We start from the raw sequence: 27,447 nt of genomic DNA, 5'->3' as shown, positions 1-27,447 counted from the left end.
TGTTGACTCAGATGAAGAACTCGCTGGCAAGGCATGCACTGATGGGAACCAAAACTACCCCCTCGAGGACTTTTTGCCCTGAGCCAGCAAGTCCCCACTCATGACTGACTCCAGGACAATGATCTGTTTGACTTTCACTGCCTTCCTGCGTGTACTCACCCACCTTGGCCCCACATTTTCCTTCTACAAACCCGGAAGCATTCTCCGCTCATTGGAGACAATCTCTGAGCGGTTTGGCCATTGTCTTCTCTGTGCTGGGCTTGCTGAGATGCCTTTTTGCTTTACCACCTCTGCTTTCTCTGTTTGGATTTCTGCACCAGGAAGTGGCCAAACCTAGTCTGTCTGGGACCCCCAGGATAAGTGCTCTTGCACCCCTGTGCCCCAACCCCTACAACAAAGTTGTAATTTGTTTGGGTTTTTTTTTTTAAAGATTTTATTTATTTGAGAGAGAGAGAGCACAAGCAGGAGGAGGGCTAGTGGGAGAGGGAGAGGCAGACTCCCCATTGAGCAGGGAGCCCAAGGCAGGGCTCTATCCCAGACACCCAGATCATGACCAGAGTCTAAAGGCTTAATTGACTGAACCACCCAGGTGCCTCAAAGTCATAATTTGTTGAAAAACCTGCACCTGACATTTTCCCCCATTAAGATAACTGTGGACAACCTAATCCTCTGAGTTTAGGCCAGACTTGTACTCACATCAGCACCAAAGCGGTCACAATGGTGCATGCAAGAGGAACAGAGGACTCACCTGCAGACTCTGCTGTGTCCCTGAGGGGCAAAGGAGGGCCAGGGTAGAGCACTGACTTAAGAATTGATGGTGGGGTGTGCCTGGGTGGCTCAGTGGGTTAAGCCGCTGCCTTCGGCTCAGGTTATGATCTCAGGGTCTTGGGATCGAGTCCCGCATCAGGCTCTCTGCTCAGCAGGGAGCCTGCTTCCTCCTCTCTCTCTCTCTCTGCCTGCCTCTATGCCTACTTGTGATTTCTCTCTGTCAAATAAATAAATAAAATCTTTAAAAAAAAAAGAATTGATGGTGGGAACGTCCTCTCCAGTGAAGTACAGGTACTCAACCCAGATGGCCCTTTCAGTAACTTCCAAATGTCTCCTCTGTCTCTGCCCTCCAAACTGGCATCAGGCCCCGCTGCAGGCCCCTTCCTGGCATGTCCTCCGAGATGAGACCATGATCCCACATGTGTCCAGGGGTGGGAGGAGGAGTTAAGGCTTCCACAGGTTGCCACACACCTAACCTATGGACCTTCTTACTTCTGGTAGAGGCCCTCCTTCAGGTGGAGAGGGACTCCTGAATCCACCTCCGATCCTCTGGGTGAGGCCCACCGAGGAGAGAATCCCCATCTTTTCCGGGACAGGCCCCACCCCACCTGGTTCCCAGTCCTTCCTGGCCAGGGGGAGGCTGGAGGGGCCCAGTGCCCTCAGCCCCTCCCTGGCCCCAGCCCACTTTCCCTGAGACAGATGCCTGGGAACACAGCCCACAGTGGCAGCGAGATGCAGGAATGTTGACTCTTTGGGGACCCGCAACCAACTATTACAGAAAGAGAAGGAATTACATCACTTGGAGGCTGAGGTTCCATGGTGAGAATCTCCGAAGAAGTGACTCTGAACTGAGTGGGTGGACACGATAACCCTGTTGCTACTAAGGTGAGACGAAAGCTCATCAGTCACCAGTCTGGATGTTCAGGGACGTCCCTCCCCTCTGGCCTGTCAGGGTTAACGTCTCCTGCCTGTGAGGCTCCTGCAGACCTCCAGCCAACTCCCAGCCCCCACAGCCGCTGTATGTCTCGCCTTGTCACATCTCCTGCACACGCCAAGGTTTAGTTTTCCTCCAAACACCCAAGTACAGTTTTTCAGCACCTACTCTGAGCACATCGCTCTCACCATGGGAGAATTTACACTCTAGAAATTGGCAAACGCTACAAAGCTGGGATGGATTGTTTTTCTGAATGCCTGGACTTAGAAAATGATGACATAATGGAATGAATGTGCCCTAGACTTGAACATGTAAGGTGTTTTGGTCCAGGACAATGGGTAGGCCACAAAAACCTAATGTACTTAATGAAAAAATAGCCTTTTAGTATTACCATGACACTACAGAGAAAAATGTAACACCAGGTAAGAATGAGAAAAACTCTAACATTTTTTTGTTTTTGTTGTGTGCCTGGCTTATTTGTAATTGAAAAAGAACTGGCCATAACCACATCAAAGAAAGTAGGCAAGTGAAACAAACAGCAATTGTATGAAAGAAGACATACAGGTGGTAAAGAAACTCATGAAATAATGGTGAAAAGTCAGAAATCCCTAGGAAATGCAATTACAACATAGTACTGCACACATACTAAAAGGGCTGACATTAGACGTCCTATGAAGTACTGGGAGCGGCTGGAAAACTAGAACTCTCATACACACCTGGTGGGAATGCAACAGCGAACAGTTTGGAACTCATGGCACCCCTTTGGCACTTTCAGGAAAATGTTAACACTCGCCTACCTGTGCCTAGCCATTGTGCTTTGAGTTTTAACAGAAGTGAAATGAAACAGTTATCTGCATAAGGAACTATAATGAAAGTATATAGAGGGATTTGTTTGTGAAAGAAAACACTGGAAAATAACCCAAATGCCCAAACAGATGAAGACATCAATAGTGGTATACATCCAGAGAAGAAAACAATACTGTTGAATATAAGGGACAGACCTGCAAAATGACCTCTGAGCCTTCAGACCAAACAAAAAAGCTGAAAAGTCCACCTGGCGGAGAAATGGTTTATTTATGGAATTTGGGACAGAAGATGATCTTGAGCAACCTTAACAGGAGTAGGACTCCGTACCACCTCCTCCAGAAAGATCTGCGTTCTTAGCCCTAGAGGCTGGGAGTACCTGGGAGACTACCTAGGAGGAGGATGGTTCAGAACAAGTATCTGCTAGTCCTTCAGGATTCCAACAAGTATGCTGGCTGGGAGGGGCCACAAAAGCTACATCCGTAGAAGATAAATTCTCCTTTGTCTTTATCCTTTTTCCTCCTGCACCACTATGGCCTTGACATGTAAGCACCACAGAGGACAAAAGAATTCAGAGACTTGGATTATTTTATGACAGTGACCTCAGCCAACCAGGATATGTGTGTGTGAAAGTGGAGAATTTCTATGCACACTGATCCTTCCCAGCTAGTCACTGCAACATCTGAGGGCATACTTTTTTAAGAAATACATACCACTTAGGTGGCTGGTGTCTCCTCTACTCCCTAGTTACCCAATCATCTAGATTACCAATTACAGTCCCCTTGCCCCTGTACAGTTCCAAGTGGAAACTGCACAGCCGGTCACAAGGCTCCTGTGAAGGATGTGGGTAGAGATTCCACTCAACAGTGCCCGGCAGCCTGGGCTATCCGCTGTGGACAAGCAAAATATTCTTGTTTCTACAAGCACTGGAGAAGGTCTCAAGTGCTCCCTCTTCACGGTGACCTCTGGGCACACAAAGCTTCCTGGCACCCAGACCACAAAACCCAGATGTGGATCCAAGGAGGCTGTATTAGCTAGAACTGATGTTAACATGGTACTACACTCCGGGTGACCAGACAAGAGAAATTTATTTCACCCCAATCTGGAGTCTCGAAATTGAACATGAGGTGTCAGCTGGGTTAGTTTCTTCTGGGGCCTCTCTCCTTGGCTTGCAGATGGGGATTCCGTGTCCGCCCATGGTCATCCCTGGGTGCCAGATTCCTCATCTCTTCTCAGAGCATCAGCCATACTGCATGAATCCATCCTAATAACCCATTTCAACCTCATCATGTCTTTGAAGATGCTCTAACTGTGGTCATGTTGTGAGGTACTGGGGTTACCACATTAAGTGTAGGGCATAGAAATCTCCCCATAACAAAGGTCTTGAGGTTTTTTTTTAAAGTGAAATGTATCACTTTTTTAAAAGACTTTATTTATTTGACAGAGATCACAAGTACGGAGAGAGAGAGAGAGAGAGAGAGGAAGCAGGTTCCCTGTTGAGCAGAGAGACCAGTGTGGGGCTCGATCCCAGGACCCCGGGATCATAACTGGAGACAAAAGCAGAGGCTTTAACCCACTGAGCCACCCCGGCACCCTGGTCTTGAGTTTTAATACAAATTAAAGCCCAAGTTGGAGAGCAGAACTGACCTATGTATTACTTATTTGCAGACATCCTCTCTGAGACACAGTAAGTTTGACGTTGCAATGAAATCTGTTCACTCACTGGCAGAGCCCAATTCCAACTTCAAACCCTTGGTCAGAGTGATTTTAACACCTAAGACCAATGGTAATTGTAAGGACCTATTTAGCAAGACCCTTTCATTAAAGTTAAGCTGCCCCTGCTCCCCTTCCCCCAGGGGACTTACTTAAAAACAAGTCCCGGAAACCAGCTCCAGGTAACAAAGCCCAGATACAAGGGTGGGTCAGGCCAGGTGGAGACATCGTCAGTGGGGGGTTGCATACTGTCTCCCTAGCTACTAATGAGTATGGTCCCCAGCCCTTTGGGAGCCTTTTTGGTGCCAATCCTAATTAAGGTGTGATAGGCTGGTTCAAATGTCTACTAGGGTAAACTGTAATTCAATTGGTCACCTAGCATCACTGTGGAGTTTCCTGTATGTGTTAAAATCTCATTGGCCACCTCTGAGTGGCCAGGCCCCACAGCATGGCCTTTGCCCTTAAAAGGTAGTCTGTGTGGGGCGCCAGGGTGGCTCAGTGGGTTAAGCCTCTGCCTTCAGCTCGGGTCATGATCTCAGGGTCCTGGGATAGAGCCTTGCATCGGGCTCTCTGCTCAGCGGGGAGCCTGCTTCTCCCTCTCCCTCTGCCTGCCTCTCTACCTACTTGTGATCTCTCTCTCTTTCTGTCAAATAAATAAATAAAATCTTTTTTTTTTTTTTAAGATTTTATTTATTTATTTGACAGAGAGAGATCACAGGTAGGAAGAGAGGCAGGCAGAGAGAGAGAGGAGGAAGCAGGCTCCCCGCTGAGCAGAGAGCCCGATGAGGGACTCGATCCCAGGACCCTGAGATCATGACCCGAGCCGAAGGCAGTGGCTTAACCCACTGAGACACCCAGGCGCCCCAAATAAATAAAATCTTAAAAAAAAAAAAAAAACTAATCGCAAAACAGAGAAGGGTCGCTCTCTCTTGTAAGAGGTGCAGCCCCGAACGTTCAGTTAGATTCTTGACGCCTGGCGCAAAATAAAGCTTTGCTTGACCTTTGCTTTGTATCAGTCTCACTCCTTTAACCACGGACCCATTATTGGGGCATAACAGTAATTAAACACAAAGGCCTTTAATGCATAAGCGAGAGCAACACACAGCACCCATTTCTTGCGTTACTGACTTAGAAGCTGCAAATATTTATCACAAAACTCAGGAGACCAACAAGGTCCCTAAATCACTTAGTCTTTCTCTGCAAAACATCATCCAGAACTCAAGAGGTATGGAGGGTCAACACTGGGTCATATCCATGCACTAACTTAGACGGCACTGAGGAGATCTCAGTACACATCATGTCCACCAGCGAATGACAAAGTGAAGTGGTCAGCATCACTAAGCCGGGTGGTGACAGATGTTCATTATTGGGACCATACAGATGACAGAGGTGAAATGACTTGTCACAAAATCTGGCAGGGACTCCAGCAATGACCCTGGACACATCAGAACATACAATACAACTTCTGAACATTTCCCAAATAGTTGGAATTTCGGGAAGTAACTCCGCTGTGGATGTGCAGGTGAACAAAGCTGAATTCAGGAAGGTGGCTGCCTCGTAAGGTTCTCTGCAGCATAATTACACGAAAGAAGGAAATACCATGTTCTCTACCATTTTAAAGTCTTTCTGCAGTGTGAACTCTCAAGTGTAGAATGAAGACAGATGTCTGGCTAAAGGACTAGTGTCCTTCAGCTCACCCATGTGGTCATGCTCCGAGGTGACCTCCGATTTTTATGAAAAAGTATTTTGCCCAAAACATTACCTACACTATTCACGTGTTTCTTAGCTCAGGCTGCTCTAACAAAATACGATATACAGGGTGGCTTGTAAGCAACAAAAATTTCTCACTTCTGGAGGCTGGCTATCTCCCATTACATTCTCCATATAGCCTGGTTTTGTCTCATAAGGACCAGCTTCCTGATTTATAGAAGATCTCAAAGGATCCTCACACAATTGACAGGGGAAGCAGGCTGTCTCAGAATACTTCCAATACATTAACACCATTCATTAGGAATTGACATACATGATCCATTCTAGTTATCAATTACCTCCCAAAGACATCATCTGCTACTCCTACTGCATTAGAGGACAGGAGTCAACATAGCAACATTACAGAACAGAACCCTTTAGTTCATGTTTTCACCCACCCAGACTTTATCTACTGTGTACTTTCTCATGCTGAATGAGACTGGAAATTTAGCTGAAAGATTCCCCACCTCCTAAGGTCTTTTTCCAGTGTGAACTCTGTAATGATAACTGAGCGCACCATAACTGAAAAAAAAATTCCCACATTCACAGCAAGCATAAGGCCTTTCTCCTGTGTGAATTCTCTGGTGTTGAATGAAGGCTGACTTGTACTTCAACAATTTCCCACATTCATTGCACTTGTAAGGCTTTTCACCTGAGTGAACCTTTATGTGTACATTCAGGGTTATTTCTTTTTTTTTTTTTTTTTTTTAAAGATTTTATTTATTTATTTGACAGAGAGAAATCACAAGTAGATGGAGAGGCAGGCAGAGAGAGAGAGAGGAAAGCAGGCTCTCCGCTGAGCAGAGAGCCCGATGCGGGACTCGATCCCAGGACTCTGAGATCATGACCTGAGCCGAAGGCAGCGGCTTAACCCACTGAGCCACCCAGGTGCCCTCAGGGTTATTTCTTTGGAAGAAGGATTTGCCACATTCACTGCACTCATAAGGCCTTTTTCCAGTGTGAAGTCTCTGGTGAGAATGGAGGAGAGAATGAGAAGTGAGAAGTGAAAGATTTCCCACATTCACTGCACTTATAAGGCCTTTCTCCAGTGTGAACTCTCTGGTGATCACGGAGATAAAAACTACAAGTAAAAGATTTCCCACAATCACTACATCATAAGGACTTACTGCAAGGTGACTCTGACGATGATACCAGAGGGCACGGCTAGAACTAAAAGATTTCCCACATTCACTGCACAGATAAGGTTTTTCTCCTGTGTGAATTCTCTGGTGTTGAATGAACGCTGACTTATAGTTGAAAGATTTCCCACATTCATTACATTTGTAAGGCCTTTCACCTGAGTGAACCTTGATATGTACATTGAGACTACTCCTTCGGGAAAAGGACTTGCCACATTCGCTGCATTTGTAAGGCCTTTCACTATTGTGAACTCTCTTGTGAGAACGAAGGTGAGAAGCAGTGGTAAAAGATTTCCCACAGTCACTGCACTCATATGGCCGTTCTCCAGTGTGAACTCTCTGGTGGGAATGAAGGGCAGATTTCAAAGTAAAAGATTTCCCACAATCACGGCATTCATGAGGATGGTCTCCAGTGTGAATTCTCTGGTGTTCAATGAATGTTGACTTACACTTCAGTGATATCCCACACCATTACACTTGTAAGGCTTTTCACCTGAGTGGACCTTTAGGTGCACGCTCAGGCTATTTCTTTGGACACAGACTTGCCACATTCACTGCACTCATAAGGTCTTTCTCCAGTGTGAACTCTCTGGTGATCACGGAGGACAGACCTTGTGGTAAAGGATTTCCCACATTCACTGCACTTATAAGGCCTTTCTCTAGTGTGAACTCTCTGGTGACAATGAAGGACAGAACTAGTGGCAAAAGATTTCCCACATTCACTGCACTCATAAGGCCTCTCTCCTGTGTGAATTCTCTGGTGTTTAATCAATGTTGACTTACATTTTAAAGATTTCCCACATTCATTACACTTATAAGACTTTTCACCTGAGTGAATCTTTATGTGTACTTTGAGAATATTTCTTCGGACAAAGGACTTGCCACATTCACTGCATTCATAAGGCCTTTCTCCTGTGTGAACTCTCTGGTGTTTAATCAAAGTTGACTTCCACTTAAAAGATTTCTCACATTCATTACACTTATATAAGGCCTTTCACCTGAGCGAATCTTTACATGTACTTTGAGGCTATACCTTCGGACAAAGGACTTGCCACATTCACTGCACTTATAAGGCCTTTCTGCTGAATGAACTCTCTGGTGAGCACGGAGAATCAAACTAGTGGTAAAACATTTCCCACAATCACTGCACTCATACAGTCTTTCCCCTGTGTGAGTTCTCTGATGATGTGAGAGGGCAGACATAGAGGGAAAAGACTTTGCACAGCAACGACACTTATATAACCATTCTCCAGACTGAATCCTATGATAATCAACACAGAGCTACTGCTAACAGATTTTGCACACCCGCTACAAACATAACTTTTCCCTCCACTGTGCCATCTCTGGGGATGAAGGAGGACAGACTTGTGGCCTAAGAATCTCCCACATTTGCCGCACGTGTACTGCCTGGATCCACTGTGAGTCCTTCCATGTTGACTGTGGGTTGACCTCTGCCAAACTGATTTTCCATATTTCCCAAACTTACAATGTCTTTTTCCAGTATGGTATCTCTGGTATATCGCAAATAAGGACTTGTACCTGAAAATTTTCCCCCATACACTGCACACAAAGGACTGTCCTCCAAGTGGACACCCTGGTCGCGTGTATCTGTGTGTTTGGGACCAAAGGCGTTCTTGCATCCTCCCCAAGCGCCACGACTGCTTCCACGCTGTAATGTTGCCCTGCACTGGGGGATCGTGTGTGGCTTCTCCCCAGTACGAGTGGCCTCTTGCCCCAGATGCCCAGAGCCAGACAGTAAGTCCTTCTCAACCTCTCCACAGGTAAAGGGCTTTCCCAAACCACTGGATCCCCAGCTCTTGACAACAGAGGCCCTGTCCACACGGCTTCTGAATGGTTTTGCTCCCACGGGCTGCTCCTGCTCTAACTTCACAGTGAAAGAAAATCGTTTCCTGCAGACCCCACACCTCAACCGTTTCTGACTGTTTTCTTTCCCCTGGAGCTCAGCCAAGTGGAAAATATCTCTCAAGACAGGACCACACATCTGACAGGGGTGGGTCTTCCGGGAAGACAGAGCAGCCCTGGGCGTTTTGGTCTGGGACACACCTATAGAAGTGCTCTGTGCAAAGGGGGCCTCCTCATCTTCAGCTCCACAGCAGCAACCTGAAGGCAGAGAAATGCTGGTAAAACATGTGCTGGCTGTAGCGTGGGGTGAACCCATCATACACGCATCTGTCTCACAGGGGCACAAGTGTATAAGATGCTTTTCCAGCAAAGGAGATGCAATTCATTTGAAGGAGTGCTTGCTGTATATTACTGGGCCCCAAAAGTTGTTGAGAGCACACTAGAAGGACAAAAAACTAGGGTATGACACAAGGAGGAGAGCCATGGTTTAAATCTTACTTCTTGTCACACAAGTTTGTGTAGGACCAGTTCTGCTGGCATTATTTGTCTAAGTACAAGGCTGCAGGAATAAATAAATCTGATGATCTTCAATGTCAGTTTAAGGACATGTGAAGGGGGTGCCTGGGTGGGTCTGTCTGTTAAGCATCTGCCTTCAGCTCATGTATGATCCCAAGGTTCTAGGATTGAGCCCCACATCAGGCTTGGGGCTCACAGGGAAGCCTGGTTCTCCCTCCCTCTCTCTCTCTCTGCCATTCCCTTTGCTCATTCTCTCTCAAATTAGTACATAAAATCTGGTTTACGAAATTAAAAAAAAAATAAAGATGTGAGTATCTCATGGTAAAACATTTGGGGGTGAATGCTGGGGTACACACAAAGCAGTGAGAGTAAGAGGTGAGACACAGAGGCCTGAGAAGCACTGATGATGTCGTGGAATTACCACTGGAGTCGAACCCAGAATCCACAAACTGTCAACAGTAAGAAGGAGAGATGGAGGTAAGATGGGGCCATCAGCATTCACACCAAACTCTGGTTAAACAAACAAAGGTGCCCAGTATGGTCTGAAAACAGTGCTGATATCACACATTCCCCACTTCTATTCCCCAGTGAGTATATCTGGTCATGCTGGAGTATGGCCATACTATGACACACAAAGGACTCCTCCCTTTAAGCCTTCCTGAGCAACTACAAGATGCCAGGAAGATAGAAATAATGAAGGAAAACCAAACTGTCCCAGAGCTCGGGACACTTCAGACACAGAAAAACATCTTATGTGACTGACGTCAGCAGGGTGGGATATAGAAAGATACCATTCTTTTTTTTTAAGATTTTATTTATTTTTTATTTGTGAGAGAGACAGAGAGAGAGCGAGCACGCACGAGTGCACAAGCAGGGCAGAGTGGCAGACAGAGGCAGAGAGAAAAGCATATTCCCTGTAGAGCAAGGAGCCCAATGCAGGACTTGATCCCAGGACCCTGGGATCATGACCTGAGCCAAAGGCAGCAGCTTAACCGATTGAGCCACCCAGGTGTCCCTAGAAGATACCATTCTTCACCCCGAAAAAAATCAATTCAACTGTTGTCTCTGAATGGCATTCCCTCAGAGGGCGCAACAGCGTCACTAAGACTGAGCAGTACACAGTGGAGGTTAAAAAGGCACAAGCACACAGAAAAGACGACTGCAGACTGCTACCAGAGACATGGGGGGTGGCTAAGAAATAAGGGCTGAGATTATCTCTGTCAGCCACACGGTGCGTGCTATGCAGACCCTGCTCAGCAGAGCCTTCAGCTTCCTGCTCCACAGGGGACACTGGAACACCTGCCACCAAGTCAACCAAAGCCTAAAGCCCAAGCAATATTCAGAAAGATCAAAGCTGAAGGCAGCATATTTTAGATTTCAAACTACATTACAAAGCTACTGGATTCAAAATAATAGCACACTGGCTTAAAAAGAGTTCAAAGGAACAAAATATAAATTCCAGAAGTAAACATTCGTATATACAGTCAACTAATCTTTGGCAATTATGCCAAAGGGATATATGGGAAGAATTCTACACTAGGGAAGAATAATCTCTTTAATAATGTTGTGAAATCGGGACGCCTGGGTGGCTCAGTTGGTTAAGCGGCTGCCTTCGGCTCAGGTCATGATCCCAGCGTCCTGGGATCGAGTCCCACATCGGGCTCCTTGCTCAGCAGGGAGCCTGCTTCTCCCTCTGCCTCTAGCCTGCCACTCTGTCTGCCTGTGCTTGCGCTCTGTATCTCTCTCTCTCTAACAAATAAATAAAAAATCTTTTAAAAAAAAAATAATAATAATGTTGTGAAATCTACCCAGAGTCCCAGGGGGCACATTTGGTTGAACTTCAACTTCAGTGAGGTCAAGATCTCAGGGTCATGAGAGCAATCCTGCATCTGTCAGCTTAGAGCCTGCTTGGGACTATCTATCTCCCTCTCCCTCTGCCTTTCCCCGCCATTATCTCTGTCTCTCTGTAAAATAAATAAATGTTTAAAATACTGTTTTGAAGGGCACCAGGGTGGCCCGCTGTTGAGCACCTGACTCTTGGTTTCACCTCAGGTCATGAACTACCAGTTTTGAGATAAAGCTGGCACCGGACTCCACGCGCACTGCTGAGTCTGCTTTGGATTCATTTTCCCTCTTCCTCAGCCCCTCTCTGCTTGCTCTCTCTCTGAAATAAATAAATAAATAAATCTTTAAAAATAGTAATAAAATATTGCTGTGAAATTTAAATATCTAAATGGAAAAACAATGAAACTTGATCCCTGTCCTTTAATACACATGGAAATGAAGTTGAAATTGACTAAATACTTAAACATACGACCTTTAACCCTAAAACTCCTAGAAAAAAAAAAAAAGCCCCCTTAACCTTATTCCTCCCAGTGATTTTTTTTTTTAAGATTTTATTTATTAATTTGACAGAGAGAAATCACAAGTAGACGGAGAGGCAGCCAGAGAGAGAGATAGGGAAGCAGGCTCCCGCTGAGCAGAGAGCCCGATGCGGGACTCGATCCCAGGACCCTGAGATCGTGACCTGAGCCGAAGGCAGCTGCCTAACCCACTGAGCCACCTAGGCGCCCCTCCCAGTGATTTTTTGAATAGGACATCTAAAACATACTCAACAAAAGCAAAAAACTACAAGTACCACCATACCAAATTGAAAAGTTGTGTCACAGCCAGTGACACCCACAAAAATGAAAAGGTTGGGCGCCTGGGTGGCTCAGTGGGTTAAGCCGCTGCCTTCGGCTCAGGTCATGATCTCAGGGTCCTGGGATCGAGTCCCGCATCGGGCTCTCTGCTCAGCAGGGAGCCTGCTTCCTTCTCTCTCTCTCTCTCTGCCTGCCTCTCAGTGTACTTGTGATTTCTCTCTGTCAAATAAACAAATAAAATCTTAAAAAAAAAAAAAAATGAAAAGGATTTACAAGTGGCTAACACATGCTCACAATCACGAATCTTCAGGTAAATGAAAACCAAAACCATGGGAGCCTAGGGGGCTCAGACAGTTAACTGTCTGCTTTTGGCTCAGGTCATGATCTCGGGGTCTTGGGATCAAATCCGATGTAGGGCTCCCTGCTCACTGGAGAGTACTACCTCTCCCTCTATCCCTCCTCCCCGCTCATGCTCTTGCTCTCTCAAGTAAGTATCTTAAAAAGCCAAACCAAAATACCACAAAACCACAAGATATCACCTTGTACCTATTAACATGGCTATTACCAAAAAGACAAGTAACGTGCTGGTGAGGACGTGCAGAAGAAAATGACATTGGAATACTACTGCTGCTGGGAAGGTCAAGAGGGAAGTCATTATGGAAAATATGAGGGAGGGGCGCCTAGATGGCTCAATGGGTTAAGCCTCTGCCTTCAGCTCAGGTCATGATCTCATGGTCCTGGGATGGAGCCCCGCATTGGGCTCCTTGCTCAGCGGGGAGCCTACTTCTCCCTCTCCCTCCGTATGCTTACTTGAAATCTCTGTCAAATAAATAAATAAAATCTTAAAAAAAAAAAAGAAAGAAAATATTAGGGAGACCCACCAAAATCTGAAAATATAATTGCACTACAGTCTACCACTGCCATTTCTAGGTATGTATTCCAAAGAAACAGAATCAGTATCTCCACAACCAATCCGAGCATGAATATCCACTGCAGTACTATTCACAAAGACAACATATGGACATATCAGTAGATGTGTATGAGCGTTTAAAGCGACAAAGAAGGGATGCCCTGGCTAGCTTAGCTGGTAGGGCATCCAACTCTTGATCTCAGGATGGTGAGTTCAAACTCTAGACTGGGTATGGAGTCTATGTAAGAAAACAAAATAAAAAAAAAATAAATTGTATTTAAATGAAAAAATAAAGAGACAAAGAACAATTAGGACACACGCGTACATGGGCAGGAATATTCAGCCATAAAAAAGGCAACATTGGCCTTTCCACAGACAAACCTGGAAAACATTATGCAGGGCTAAATCAGCCCCGCAGCAACATACAAACCTTGTATGGTACCACTTATATGAGCATTCCTTAAAAGAGAAAGAAATCAAACTCACTGATACAGAAAATAGAAAGCCAGAAGCTAAGGATTGAGGGAAGTGGGGCAATGCCAGTCAGGGATACACACATCCACTGACAAGATGAGTAAGTACAACAGGTTGATTATAAATGTTAGTATTGTATTCTATACTTGAAATTGGCTAACAGGGTAGATACTAAGTTTCTGAACCACCACCAACAAAAAAAGTAATTATGTCAAGTGACTGTGTGTTTTAATTTCACTTTGTTAATAATCCTATAAAGTAGGGGTGCCTGGGTACTGCACTAGTTCTAGCACCCCACTCATGGTTGTGGCTCAACTTGTGATGTCTGGGTTGTGATACTGAAGCCCCGCCGCAGGCTCCACTCTCAGGAATGTCAGCTTGGGATTTTCTCTTCCTTTCCCCTCCACTCTACTTGTGCACATGTGCACATAAACTCTTGTGCTCACTCTCTCTCAAATACATAAATAAAAAAGAAATTAGGGTGCCTGGGTGGCTCAGTTTTTGAGCATCTGCCTTTGGCTCAGGACATGATAGCAGAGTCCTGGGATGAAGCCCTGCACTGGGCCCCTTCCTTCTCCCTATCTCACTCGCCCTGCTTGTATTCCCTCTCCTACTTTTTCTCAAAATTAATAAATAAAATCTTAAAAAAAAGAAAAAGAAAGAAAGAAATCTTACAGTAATCTGTTTAAAAAATTTTTTTAAAGATTTTATTTATTTATTTGACAGAGATCACAAGTAGGCAGAGAGGCAGGCAGAGAGAGAGGAGGAAACAGGTTCCCCGCTGAGCAGAGAGCCCAATGCGGAGCTCCATCCTGGGACCCTGGGATCATGACCTGAGCCAAAGGCAGAGGCTTTAACCCACTGGCTGTCGCTCTCGGCCGGCAAGAACGACTCGGAGACTCAGGTAGCGGCGAACCTTCTTCTTTAATCGCTTTTTTCTTTCTCTCCCTTTACCCTCGGCGCATGTGTTTTTATACAGGCAGTGTTACCCAATCACAATGCAGTGCTCATGCACCTCCTGCGAGAGTGGACCTAAATGAACAGCCAATCATATTCAGTCCCTTACGGCTCTTAGAGTAGGCCTCCTGTACCGGCTCCCGACAACTGGCCACCCAGGCGTCCCTTTTTTTTTTTTTTTTAAATTACACTAATCTCAATGTATATCAATTTATCATGTAATCAAATTTCAATAATATAATCTTATTGGTCAATCATACCTCAACAAAGCTCATGGGATAGGGGCAGGTGGAAGAGATGTAAACACTACTAAAAAAACCAAACAGGACAGGGGCACCTGGGTGGCTCAGGGGGTTAAAGCCTCTGCCTTCAGCTCAGGTCATCATCCCAGGGTCCTGGGATCGAGTCCCACATTGGGCTCTCTCTGTGGGGACCCTGCTTCCTCCTCTCTCTCTGCCTGCCTGTCTGCCTACTTGTGATCTCTGTCAAATAAATAAATCAATCTTCAAGAAAAAACCAAGAACAATACAGGGCAGTCTTGAGAAGTAACCCATGGTTCACATAAGCAGTAAACATGTACATGCCTCCAATTTCAGGCACAGGCAGGCACAGGGAAATGTCACTTAAGGGAGGGGTCAAAACCTAGGCCATCGATGAGTCATGGACCTAGATACGGGGTCCCAGCGAAGGAAAGGGCAAGCAAGGTGCATTCCATCAGCCTCAATGCAGGACCACTGACCTGCGATCTTAGCCGATCAGGGCTCAGCACAGCGGGTACTGGGGCTGCGGGCAGACAGAAGGGCACATCAACAACTCAGGGCCAGCAACAAAAGCAACTGCCCAGAAAGCTGGGGAAGCACGCAGTGAACACAGTCCACACCAGAGAAGCACAAACCCTCCCCTGGAGAATGGATAAGGGGAGTCCGCAGGATACAGAGTCCAGAGCAGGTCAAGGGGACGATGAGGGCCTTATCCAGTGACGATACAAGTGCAAAGTTCTCCAGCATCACATGGTGGTACAGCCGTCTCTGAGCCTCATCAAGAAGCCTCCACTCCTTCCAGGAGAAGTACACGGCCACGTCCTCAAAGGTCACACCACACTACCACAAAAGGAAAACATGGAACCCTGAGCATTCTCTCTCTGAGAACCCACCAGCTTTGCAACCCACACACCCACCCCAGTCTCTCCTGCCAGCCCAGCTCCCCTCCTCAGATAATACCAGGTCCTGGTGCCTCTAATGCTGTTCTCCTCTCACCTTCCCACCAATCACTGTTCAGTGCTCAGCAATAACACGCAGGGGACACATGGAAGCAATGTGGCCTGCAAGTCCCATCCCCCTGCCAGGATATTCCCATGGAGTCTCCCAGGTCATGCCCTCAAGATAGCCAATTATAGGCCCTGCTCTGCCGGGAAGTCTTCAATACCAGGACCCTGAGGCCCTTAGCTCACACTTCCTCTCCAGGTCTACATGATTCTGTAGACTGTACCTTTCTCATGTCTTCAGACCCCACAGATGAGAGCCCACACCTTCCAAAGGATTCTCCCTTGACTCACACTTGTCCTTGTCACTTGACAACCAATAGATGTGTGACAAACACAAAGAGGTTCCACTACCACCCCAGTACTCCCATGGATCCCAACTGAGGGAAAGCCTCAAATGCTGCTGAGAAGTCTCCTCGCCTGCCTCTAATCCTCTCTGCAGTAGGACACTCACAACCACTGTCAACCTAGGATCCTCCTACACCATCTTCTACTTCTCTGCTGCCCATGCCGGCCCTCGACACTCAGGAACCAACCATTCTCTACTGAACCTTCGTGAAAACCCCAGCACTAAGGGTCTCCCTGCCAGGCACACAGAACCACAAATCACATTTGCCCCAGACCTTTTCTGGCACGAAGACTCTGAAACACCCCAGACACGGTAAAAGCTGACCACAAAATTCTGCTGAAGCCCTAGAACACGGAAGAGAGAACAGCCCCAGTCTCACTGTCATCTTGTCTCAATTTTCAATGTCCTCAGTCATCTCTTCCAATCATCCCAAGCAACCTTGGCCATCATCAGCCAGATCTTTCTCTCTCCTTCACCCATGGTGACAATGCCGGACAACCACCACCACATGCTGTCCAAGACAACCATTCTTCCACACAACGTAGTAGGATACTGAACCTACTAGCAGCTTTGTCATTACACTCTGTGTTCCGTTCCGAAATGGGATCCAAATCTCCACCCGGGTCCACATCACAGCCATCACTTTTCAAACCCTCCATCGGAAACTTTCCCTACTGTCCCAAGCTTTGCCATCCAGCTCCCTAGTTATTCCATGACTCACACTTCTCTGACACATCTGAGATTGTAAACAATGTCAAAACAATGTAGGACATCCCCCAGAAAAATCAACCTACGCTACCTTTAATCCAGTTAATGGGAGCTTCCGTTCGTTCAGCTACTAGGAACTGTGAAAATCACTAACTGCAAACTTCACTAAAATGGAGTCAGGAGGTTGCAGCAGAGGGAGCTCTCAGGCACTGTCACAGTGATCAACGGCAAACGGAAGAGGAAGACAGTGACTTGACCTGGAATGGGCACACTCCTTCACTAGCACAGATCCAGAAAGACAGTCTTTCCCGATCACCCACCCAACAGTCAGCCACCGGGAAGACACGACTCCTACCTTACTCCCGTCGCCTCAATGTTGGTAACAGCCTTCCCGACTTCGCCCCTTCCCCCATAAAAAGCATGACCTCCCTCCTCTTCTCTGCACTGGCTACTGCTTTGACTCGGGTTCTTCGGTCCCAATCGCTGTTCCCTGTCGCTCCCACAGAAACAACATCTCTGCGAGTAAAGTGTCTGCAGTTTTCTCTTCAAGCGTCACCGACCAAAAGCCCCGGGGTTCCCCTCACTACCCCCCCCCCCGTTCTCATCTCCCCTGCGACACCCACAATTCGCCTCAGCCCTTCTCCGAAAACAGACCAACAGCAGCCGGTTCTCCAACATCCAGGGCGGACACGGCGGCGGTCCGGGCCACTACCAGCGACCACCGGGAGTCCCTCCTGCTGCGCGCCCTGCCTGCGCGCTCACCCCCGGCCGCTGCGCTTCTCCGCGGCCCAAGAAAGCTCCCTGACACCCGGGTTAGACCACCTCCCCTCACCTCCAGCAGACACGGCCTCGGCAGACAGCGACCGCGCGGGCCTCACCCGCCGCGCCGCACACTGCTCCGGACATAACCAATGCAGCCGTGCTGTCTCCCGTTGGTGGCGCGGGCCCCCTGCAGCTCCCGTCCCGGCGGCCCCTCAGCCCCGAGCCCGCTCCCGGACACAGCCCGCCGGCGCTCCCACACGGGCCCTCGCCCACCGGCGCCTCCCTGTCCCGGACACCGGGGCCTGGGCCGCAGGGCCGCGAGCAGGCGCCCCGCGCTCGGGCCTTTGGGGCGTGGGGAGGGGGGCCGGCGAGGACAAGCATTTACCTCAGCCGAGTCCCTGGGCGCGGCCGCCGCCATCGGACTCGGTGCGCCGGCAGCGGGCCGGAGGGGAGCGGACACCCGGCCTGAACTGTGTGCGGCGGGGACCACGCCTCCCGTCGCGTCTTCACGACCAGTCACCCAGACCCTGAACCCGCGTTCCGGAACCTGAAGAGAAGAGCAGACGCTAAGAAAGATAAATACATACACAGCAGGGAACGTAGCCGGAAGTCCCGCCCCCAGCGCATGCACCCGTCTAAGAGTGCCGCGTCCTGTTCCCTCATTGGCTCTGCGTTCTCCCGGCAAGGGCTCTTCCGGGTGGTGTGACTTCCAGAGCTCCCGGGTCTGGGGTTGGGCGTCCTCCACCGGGAATAAGGGAGCTTTGGTTTCGTGGCACGCTTAGGGATGCTGGGAAGTGAGGCTCCTACCCACAGGGACTTGCGTTGCTCCTTGTCAAAGGCGTAAAAGAGCCCTTTTTTCAGACTCTATGACGGTCAGTTTCCCAGGTAGAAAACTATTATTTTAGGTGCTTCCAGATTCTTTTACTGATTTAAATAGGATATCATTTCGTACAGCGCTTCCAAAAGAAATGGCTTGTGCGTAGCTAGAAAGATGTTGTTCATTGAATACTTCCACCCTGAAACATTAAGAGTCAGTTTTGGACTGGTTAGGAAGAATTCAAAAAAGTTCCTGTTAAAAAACAAAAATTCAGGGGCGCCTGGGTGGCTCAGTGGGTTAAGCCTCTGGCTTCGGATCAGATCATGATCTCGGGGTCCAGGGATGGAGCCCCACATCGGGCTCTCTGCTCAGTGGGAAGCCTGCTTCCCCCCCTCTCTCTCTGCCTACTTGTGGTCTGTCCGTCAAATAAATAAAATCTTTTTTAAAAAATTTAGCCCAGGGATGCCTGGGTGGCTCAGTTGGTTAAGCAGCTGCCTTCGGCTCAGGTCATGATCCCAGTGTCCTGGGATCGAGTCCCCACATCGGGCTCCTTGCTCGGCCTCTGCCTGCCTCTCTGTCTGCCTGTGCTCACTCGCTCTCTCTCTCTCTGTCTCTGACAAATAAATAAAATCTTAAAAAAAAAAAAATTTAGCCCAGTACGTTGTAAACTGTTGGCTTTATCCATCCATTTGCGGATTGGGCAGTATTCCATCCGGCAAGTAGAGGGGAGCTCCAAAGCACTACAGGAAAGGAAAGGTTTTTAAAGGTTGGACAAGAATATCATAAACAGATAAAAAGGGATTATGTCAGATGAGGTCACCTTACTGTAGGAACGAGAGAGTCTTGTTAGAATCCCTCATCTTTCTTTGAGGGGGTGGAGAGACCCCATCTATGTAGATTGTCTTTTTGGTACTAACCAGAAAATCCCTGAATGGGCTCATAAACTATTTCTGGGGGAAGTTAAAAGGGCAGTGTGCTTTGGTATTATGCCCTGGTTTGATGACATGGTCTAGCCGAAGTGACTGCATTTGGGCCAATGGTTTCCTCTTTCACACCCCTTAGAGGTCTGTTGACATTTAAGGACAAGGATGGTAGGTCACACTGAATTTCAAGGACAGTGATGCAGTTAGCCTCTGGTTCCACACTAAAACTCTCTTGCCTGTATTGTGATTGTGTCCCATCTATTGAGGAACATTTTTTTTTTTAAGATTTTATTTATTTATTTATTTGACAGGCAGAGATCACAAGTAGGGGGAAAGGCAGGCAGAGAGAGAGAGGAGGAAGCAGGCTCCCTGCCGAGCAGAGAGCTCCATGTGGGGCTCGATGCCAGGACCCTGGGATCATGACCTGAGTCGAAGGCAGAGGCTTTAACCCACTAAGCCACCCAGGCGCCCCAATTGAGGAACATTTCTTTTTTTAAAGATTTTATGTATTTGTTAGAGAGAAATTGCACATAAGCACAGGGAGCAGCAGGCAGAGGAAGTAGCTGAGCAAGGAGCCCAATGAGGGACTGGATCCCAGGACCCTGGTATCATGACCTGAGCTGAAGGTAGATGCTTAACCGACTGAGCCAACACTTTTATCCATATATTTCCATGTACTCAATTCCTTTCAGGAGTCTGATATCATCCCAAACATAGTGCATTTTAACCAATGCTGTTTTGGGTACTGAACACTTGTTGCCATTTGCAGTTGGAGCAAGTGTGCAAAGGGAGAATCTGAGCCCTAAAATAAAGGGTTATATGGGGGTGCCTGAGTGGCTCAGTGGGTTAAGCCTCTTCCTTCAGCTCAGGTCATGATCTCAGGGTCCTGGGATTGAGCCCCACATCGGGCTCTGCTCAGCGGGGAGCTTGCTTCTCCCTCTCTCTCTGCCTGCCTCTCTGCCTGCTTGTGATCTCTTTCTCCATCAAATAAATAAATAAAATCTTTTTTCTTTTTTTAAAGGGGGTTATATGAACCCGATGAACTCACCTCCTTGCTGGGAACTGGCTCTTCTTTCTTGAGGCACTGGCATTAGTGTCACTTTAGGAATTGAAGTTCTCTCCAAAAACAGTGGTGAAATGCACATTTTGGGAAGCATTTCATAACATTTATTGAGCTATGCACATTTTGGGAAGCATTTCATAACATTTATTGAGCACTTCAAGACAGTGGCAGGGTAGCTATGGGGAAAGCCACATTCCATCTTCCTACACATTGATAAAAGCTTAGAAACAATCATAATCTCAGAGTACTTTTTAAAATATATTTTATTTATTCATTTGACAGACAGAGATCATAAGTAGGGAGAGAGGCAGGCAGAGAGAGAGAGAGGAGGAATCAGGCTCCCTGCGGAGCAGAGAGATGGATGCAGGGCTTGATCCCAGGACCCTGGGATCTTGACCTGAGCTGAAGGCAGAGGCTTTAACCCACTGAGCCACCCAGGCGCCCCTCAGAGTACTTTTAGAAGAAACCTTAAGAAGTGGGAAAGGATAGGGGCGCCTGGGTGGCTCAGTGGGTTAAGCCGCTGCCTTCGGCTCAGGTCATGATCTCAGGGTCCTGGGATCGAGTCCCGCATCGGGCTCTCTGCCTGGCAGGGAGCCTGCTTCCCTCTCTCTCTCTCTCTGCCTGCCTCTCCATCTATTTGTGATTTCTCTCTGTCAAATAAATAAATAAAATCTTTAAAAAAAAAAAAGAAGTGGGAAAGGATAGAATCAAACTGAGCACGTGACTCTGCTAGACTAATGTGGCTGGTCATTCTGTGGCTTTTATCTCCAAATTTTGACCTTTTCATTCTTGAAAGTATTGAACAATGCTGCTGTCATCCTTCAAAGTAAACAGCCAGTCATTTTACTAGCAAATTGAGTTTATTCAGGAATGACAGAAGAATTTCAGGACAGCAGGGCAAATCACAAGCAAGTCTGAAGATATAGAAGGAAAGTCAGCTTTTATGAGGGTTTAAGAGAAGCATGGAGAGGTTTGCTCTCAATAAAGGTTTATTGAAAAAAATGAATTTCTAGTTGTGACAATGTTTCATTGGCTGTGTGGTGGCCCTGGTTAGTGTGTGGTTTCTGGGGAACCATCCTTTTGGTTCAAAGCAGATTAAATTCCTACTGAGAAAGCAACCTCCCTTGTCAAGTAAAAATAATATTGCTATTTCCGGCTGCTTATTCATTCCTCCCTGTGTAAATGCTCCATTTTATTTTTTTAATAGTTCTTATTTATTTATTTGGGCGAGAGAGAGAAGTGGGGGAGGGGAGAGGGAGAGACAGGGGCTAGATCTCATGATCCCAAGTTCATGACCTGAGCCAAAATCAAGAGTCAAATGCTTAAGACTGAGCCACCCAGGTGCCCTATTAAAGGTCCATTTTGAATGTGGTTTCCTTCACTAATTTTAACACCACTTTGGAGACTTAAGGAGGAAATTTATGATACCCAGAACAGTTAAAATGAGAGGGAAATTGAAATGTCATGTTTAGGGGCACCTGGGTGGCTCAGTAACCTGGACCAGTTAAGTGTCTGCCTTGGGCTCAGGTCATGACCCTGGGGTTCTAGGACCAAGCCCTGTGTCAGGTTTCCTGCTCAGTGGGGAATCTGCTTCTCCCTCTCCCCCACCCCTCCCCCTGCTTGAGCTCTCTCTCTCTCCCTCTCTCAAATAAATAAAATCTTAAAAGAAGAAATCTTCTTTTAAGATTTTATTTATTTATTTGAGAGAGAGAGGTCACAAGTAGGCAGAGAGATAGGCAGAGAGAGGGGGATGCAGGCTCCCCGCTGAGCAGAAAGCCGATGCAGGGTTCGATCCCAGGACCCTGAGATCATGACCTAAGCTGAAGGCAGAGGCTTAACCCACTAAACCACCCAGACTCTCTCCCTCTCCCTCTCTCAAATAAATAAAATCTTAAAAAAAAAAAGAAAAGAAATGTCAAAAAAAAAAAAAAGAAAAAGAACTGTCATGTTTATTCACTGTTCTAACAAATGTGCACTGAGCACATACTCGTGTCTCAGGAGCTCTAGTATAGGAGAAATTCAGGCACAAGACAAGCAGTCCTGCCTTCAAATGCCTTGTATTATGCTCAAGGAAAACTCAGGAAAAAGGAAAGCAGAATTACTGTTATAGTCTATGTTAGAATGAGGTAGGTACAATGGAAACAAGGAGCACACTTGCACACTTGCTCCAACTGCAAATGGCAATGATTTTGTGAAAAAAGGAGTCCAGGTATAATAACCAACTGGGCAGAAAGGAAGCCCTCGTTAATAACAGCATCACTGAACAAGGATGAGTCCTGCAGTTTTTATTTTTATCAGCTGAAAATTTCAAAGACCTTATTTGTGCAAACACCAAATGCATTCAGATGGCTCCAAACCAAATTAGGTAAAGGCTTTTGTAGACCAGAAGGGAAAGCAAAGCAATACGTTATGTGACTGCCTATTGCTTAAGGAATTGTCTTACTTGGAAAACCAGGTGACTGTTTTGTGTGTATGTGTTTTAGGTAGGCTCCATGCCCAGCACGGAGACCAATGTAGACAGCTTTGCATGACTGGGCATTTGTAGGTCTCACCATTTACGCACTTACAAGACTTTGCTCCAGGTTGGGTTTCAGTTTGCCTCTGTAGGTGTAGAGCATCGGAGCCACTGGCATCTAACGGCCTCTTTGCTGATTTGCAGTTCCAAGCAAAAGAAGCCAGTGGCTGGTGGCTTCCTATGGCCTCTCTGCCCTGGAGACCCTGGGACTCCAGCCCTTTAAGCTTTTACCCTGCTTGGCTCACTGCAGAGGCACTCAACAGGTGTGCTTGAGAACCCTTCGCTCTGCTGCTCCTCACAGAGTCCCTGTACTGGAGCGTGCAGGGAGGCAGCCTGGCCTTCCCGGAAAAACCGGTTTTCAGTTTCACCTCTGCCCTGTCCTCTCCATCAGCTTTACCTCAGCTCATTGGAAATGCTCATTCTCAGGCACCTGGGTGGCTCAGTGGGTTAAGCCTCCACCTTCTGCTCAGGTCATGGTCTCAGGGTCCTGGGATGGAGGCCCACATCGGGCTCTCTGCTCAGCAGGGACCCTGCTTCCCCCGCTCTCTCTGCCTACTTGTTATCTGTCAAGTAAAAATCTTTTTTTTTTTTTAAAGATTTTATTTACTTATTTGTCAGAGAGAGAGAGAGAGAGAGAGAGAGCAAGCACAGGCAGAGTGGAAGGCAGAGGCAGAGGGAGAAGCAGGCTCCCTGCGGAGCAAGGAGCCCGATGTGGGACTCGATCCCAGGACGGTGGGATCATGACCTGAGCCAAAGGCAGCTGCTCAACCAACTGAGCCACCCAGGTGTCCCTGTCAAGTAAAAATCTTTAAATTAAAAAAAAATGCTCATTCTCAGCCCACAGCCGAGACCTCTTGACTCAGACACTTTGGTGGTAGCCCAAGAATTAGTTTTTTAAGAAATGTCTTGATAGAATAGATGCAGAGTAAAATATTCCATCTGCTAGTTGTGGTTCCTGAAGACAGGGCACTTATCTTTGTCATTTACATGAATCTCTTCTATAGTGGCAGGATTTCAGAACAGAGGCTGCAAAATTTATTAGCACACGTTTATTCTCTTAATTAAAATGTAGTGTTTAGAATGTCTGATTGTCGGGGCACCTGGGTGGCTCAGCGGATTAAGCCTCTGCCTTCAGCTCAGGTCATGATCCCAGGGTCCTGGGATCAAGCTTCCCCCTCTCTCTCTGCCTGCTGCTCTGCCTACTTGTGATCTCTGTCAAATAAATAAATAAAATCTTAAAAAAAGAAGAAGAATGTCTGATTGTCTGCTATTAATGGGTTACTACTCCTTTATGAACATTGAAAGTGAAAAGCTTCTAACCACTCTACCTGGTGCAGAAAAACAATGTTTGCAGTATGGTATACTTTTAAAATTGCCTTTTCATATGAATGGATTGCTCTGTGTGTGTCTGTGTTCAAGTACCTGTTTCCAAAATCCAGTTTTGGCTGCCTAGCACTTCAAAAGTCAATACTGAAGAGACAAGTGGTGATTGGAAATGATCATAATCTTTACTCAGGAGGCTGGCCACCTAGGGAGAAGGTGGGCTCTCATACAAACGCCAGCTCTGAGGTTTCTGCCTTTCCCGCGGGTTTTTAAAGTTAGGACAGTGAACCAGTATAGGGAGTACATTGGTCCATAACATTTCTTGACTACATACAGATTCGATGGTACTATCTATAGATGGGATCACAGTGCTGGGAGGTTGTGCAAGGGGTCTGGTTCCTTAGTACTTACAGGTTGTGCAAAAGGATCTGTATTGCTTTGTGGCATTCACAAGTGCTCAGGTCATCCTAGGAGAGAATGCATGATCTACAGATAAACAGGTGAATCAATCATGTAGGCTAAGGTGCTTGTTAAACCTTCAAGATTAATAGGTTGGCTGGAGGGCCTGAGGTGGCTTCACCCATAGTTTTTCTTACTATTAAACTTTCTAGTCAGGTTCTTCTTTCCAGCTTGTCTCTTCACTCAGATGGAAGACCCTGCTGGCAAGGCATCCCCTGATGGGAACCAAAACTACACCCTGTAGCACTAAGGACTGCCCTGAGCCAGTAAGACCCCACCCATGACTGACACCAGGACAAGGATCTGTTTGAGTTTCTCTGCCTACCTGCAAGTACCCACCTTACCTTGGCCCCACATTTTCCTTCTTTAAACCCGGAAGTATTTGGAGCACTTTGGAGTCAGTCTTTGGGAGGTTAGTCCACTGTCTTCCTTCCATTTTCCTCACTAAGATTCCTTTCTTAGCCCCATTTGTTCCTCGGCCTCTGGATTTTGTCATGAGACAGGGACCTAATCTAGTACAATTGGTGCACTAAGGGTAGGTACTCTCGCACCCCTGTGCCCGGACAGCACAACCAAGTCATAATTTGTGGACAAACTCGGGCCTCACGTTTTTCCCTTAGATGATCGCGGAGAACCTAATCCGCTGTTTATTCCAGTCTACACCCCGTCACCCTCAAGAGGCGCCGGAGCAGTCCTGAAGGTGCACACGGGAGGAATGGAGGACTCACCTGCGTTCTGTGCTGTGTCCCTGAGGGGCACGGATGGCCAGAGCTCTGGACAGAGCACTGCCTTAAGGACTGATGGTGGGAACTTCGCCTCCAGCGAAGTATGGGTACTCAACAACTTCGAGGTGTCTCCTCTGTGCACCACCCCTGCCTCCCAGCCGGTACCAGGGCCTCCCAGCCCGCACCAGGACCCCCCGGCCGACCCCTTCCTGGCATAGCCTCGGAGATGAGACCATGATTCCGCGTGTGTCCGTGGGGTGGGAAAGGCCTCCGCATGTTCCCACACACCCCCCTTAGGAACCCCCTTCTTTCTGGTAGAGGCCCTATAGGGCCTCGACTCCTCTACTTTGAGTGGAGAGGGAGGCCAGCCCTGATCCGGATGTTCCGGGTGAGCCCCCACCCCCGCCGCCGGGGCGGAAATCCCAGTCTTTTCCAGGAGAGGCCCCGCCCCACCCGGCTCCCAATCCTTCCTGGCCCGGTGAGTGGCGGGAGACCGGAAGTGGCCCAGCGCCCGTGCCCCTTCCCGCGCCCAGCTGGCTTCTCGGTGAGACAGCTGTCCGGAAACACATCCCAGATTGGCTGCGAGATGCACGGAAGGTCGACACTGGGGACCGCAGTCAACTACTACAGAAAGAGATGGAATTAAATCACTTGGAGGCTGGCGTTCTACGGTGAGAATTTCTTCCAGTGTCCTGGGTGGGATCGGAGGATGCGACTCTGAACTCAGCAGGTGGACACGAAAACCTTGTCGCTCTCAGGTGAGACCGTCCAGACAGATCACCAGTCACCAGTCAGGGTGTTCAGGGACGTCCATTCACTCTGGTCTGTCAAGATTAACGTCTTCTGCCTGTGAGGTTCCTGAAGACCTCCAGTCAGCTCCCAGCCCCCACAGCTGCTGTCTGCCTGGCCTTGTCACGTCTCCTGCACACGCCAAGGTTTAGTTTTCCTGCAAACACCCAAGGAGCTTTTCAGCTTCTCAGCACATCCATTCTCACCATGGGAGAATTTAGTTTGTAAATAGGCAAATACTATAGAGTGGGGCTGGATTTTTTGTATTTCTGAATTCTGCACGTAACAAAGTCCCGACGTGATGGTAAGAATGCACCCTAAACTTAAACGTGTGTTTTTTGGCCATGACAGTGCAGGATACAAAAGTACCAGAGGAAAAATAATGAATAGCCTTCCAGTACTCAGAAACAGTTACTCCATGTAGAAAAATGATGATCAATCTATTTAAAACCCAGGACAACTCCAAAATAGCGCTACTAAAAAACCATACCCTTGAACTCTACACCAAAACTAATGTGCTGTATTAGTTTTGGCTAATTGCATTTAAATAAAATTAAATAAAATACTCAACTTAGTAAATCTGAAGATCAGATTGTCTCTACTGAACCATTATGAAATGGACAGCATCCCAACTAACAAATAGAATGGGAATCAAAGGGCCAGAAAAGTTTTAAAGGCAGGACAAGCAGGACAAGGACGTTATGAACATACAAAAAAATTATTTTGGCAAAGTCACCTCCTTTTAGGGGAAAGTGGAGACTTCTTAGGAGGATTACCTTACCACCGGGACCAGGAAACTTTAGACTGACTGAGGAAAAGTGAAAAATTGCAATTACATTAGCTATCAAGTCCGGGTTTGGCGATACACTTGTAGCAAAGTGACTCCATTCCAAGCCTGTGGTTTTCTTTTAAACATGTCTTTGTTTTACTGTCTTATTTGTAAATGAAAAGGAAAATAACTGTAACTCACATACAAGAAAATAGGAAAATGATGTTAATGGAAAAGAAATAAAAAAGATTTCCAGCCGGCAAGTAAGACATTAAAAATGCTCAAAATCGTGACTCCTTCAGGAAATGCAATCAAAACTATACTACACAGTTACTACATTGCGCAAAATTAAAGGATGGCCACATCGAATATTGGCAGGGTTGCAGAAGAAGTGGACTTTTCATCCACTGCTGATGCAAATGCAAAAGTGAACAATCATTTTTTTTTTTTTTTTTTAAGATTTTATTTATTTATTTGACAGACAGAGATCACAAGTAGACAGAGGCAGGCAGAGA

The 27,447-nt window shown here is 47.1% G+C and overlaps 2 protein-coding genes across 7 annotated transcripts in view; both read right to left on the bottom strand.

The window, feature by feature from the left end:
• Positions 1-18,178, bottom strand: part of LOC123386913 (zinc finger protein 850-like) — a 34,821-nt gene extending 16,643 nt beyond the window's left edge. For 3 of the 6 annotated variants that reach the window (XM_045077293.1, XM_045077292.1, XM_013049985.2), the window contains exon 1: positions 17,935-18,178. The gene's annotated coding sequence lies outside the window, so the exon portion shown is untranslated. Of the gene's footprint in view, positions 1-15,208; positions 15,570-17,934 lie in introns of all 6 variants that reach the window. The other 3 variants (XM_045077289.1, XM_045077290.1, XM_045077291.1) reach the window with 2 other exon arrangements.
• On the bottom strand, positions 6,793-10,337 carry LOC123391242 (zinc finger protein interacting with ribonucleoprotein K-like). The gene is given in 2 exon segments (XM_045077356.1): positions 6,793-8,092; positions 8,095-10,337. Coding segments are annotated over 2 exon segments (684 nt in total). The 5' UTR covers positions 8,311-10,337; the 3' UTR covers positions 6,793-7,624.
• Positions 18,179-27,447: the final 9,269 nt, after the last annotated feature.

This window comes from Mustela putorius, unplaced genomic scaffold (assembly GCF_011764305.1).
Source record: "Mustela putorius furo isolate JIRA1106 unplaced genomic scaffold, ASM1176430v1.1 tig00000196_pilon_pilon_pilon, whole genome shotgun sequence".
Taxonomy (NCBI): Eukaryota; Metazoa; Chordata; class Mammalia; order Carnivora; family Mustelidae; genus Mustela; species Mustela putorius.
The sequence above is the reverse complement of the archived record's forward strand: the minus strand, read 5'-3'. Positions and strand labels throughout refer to the sequence as shown.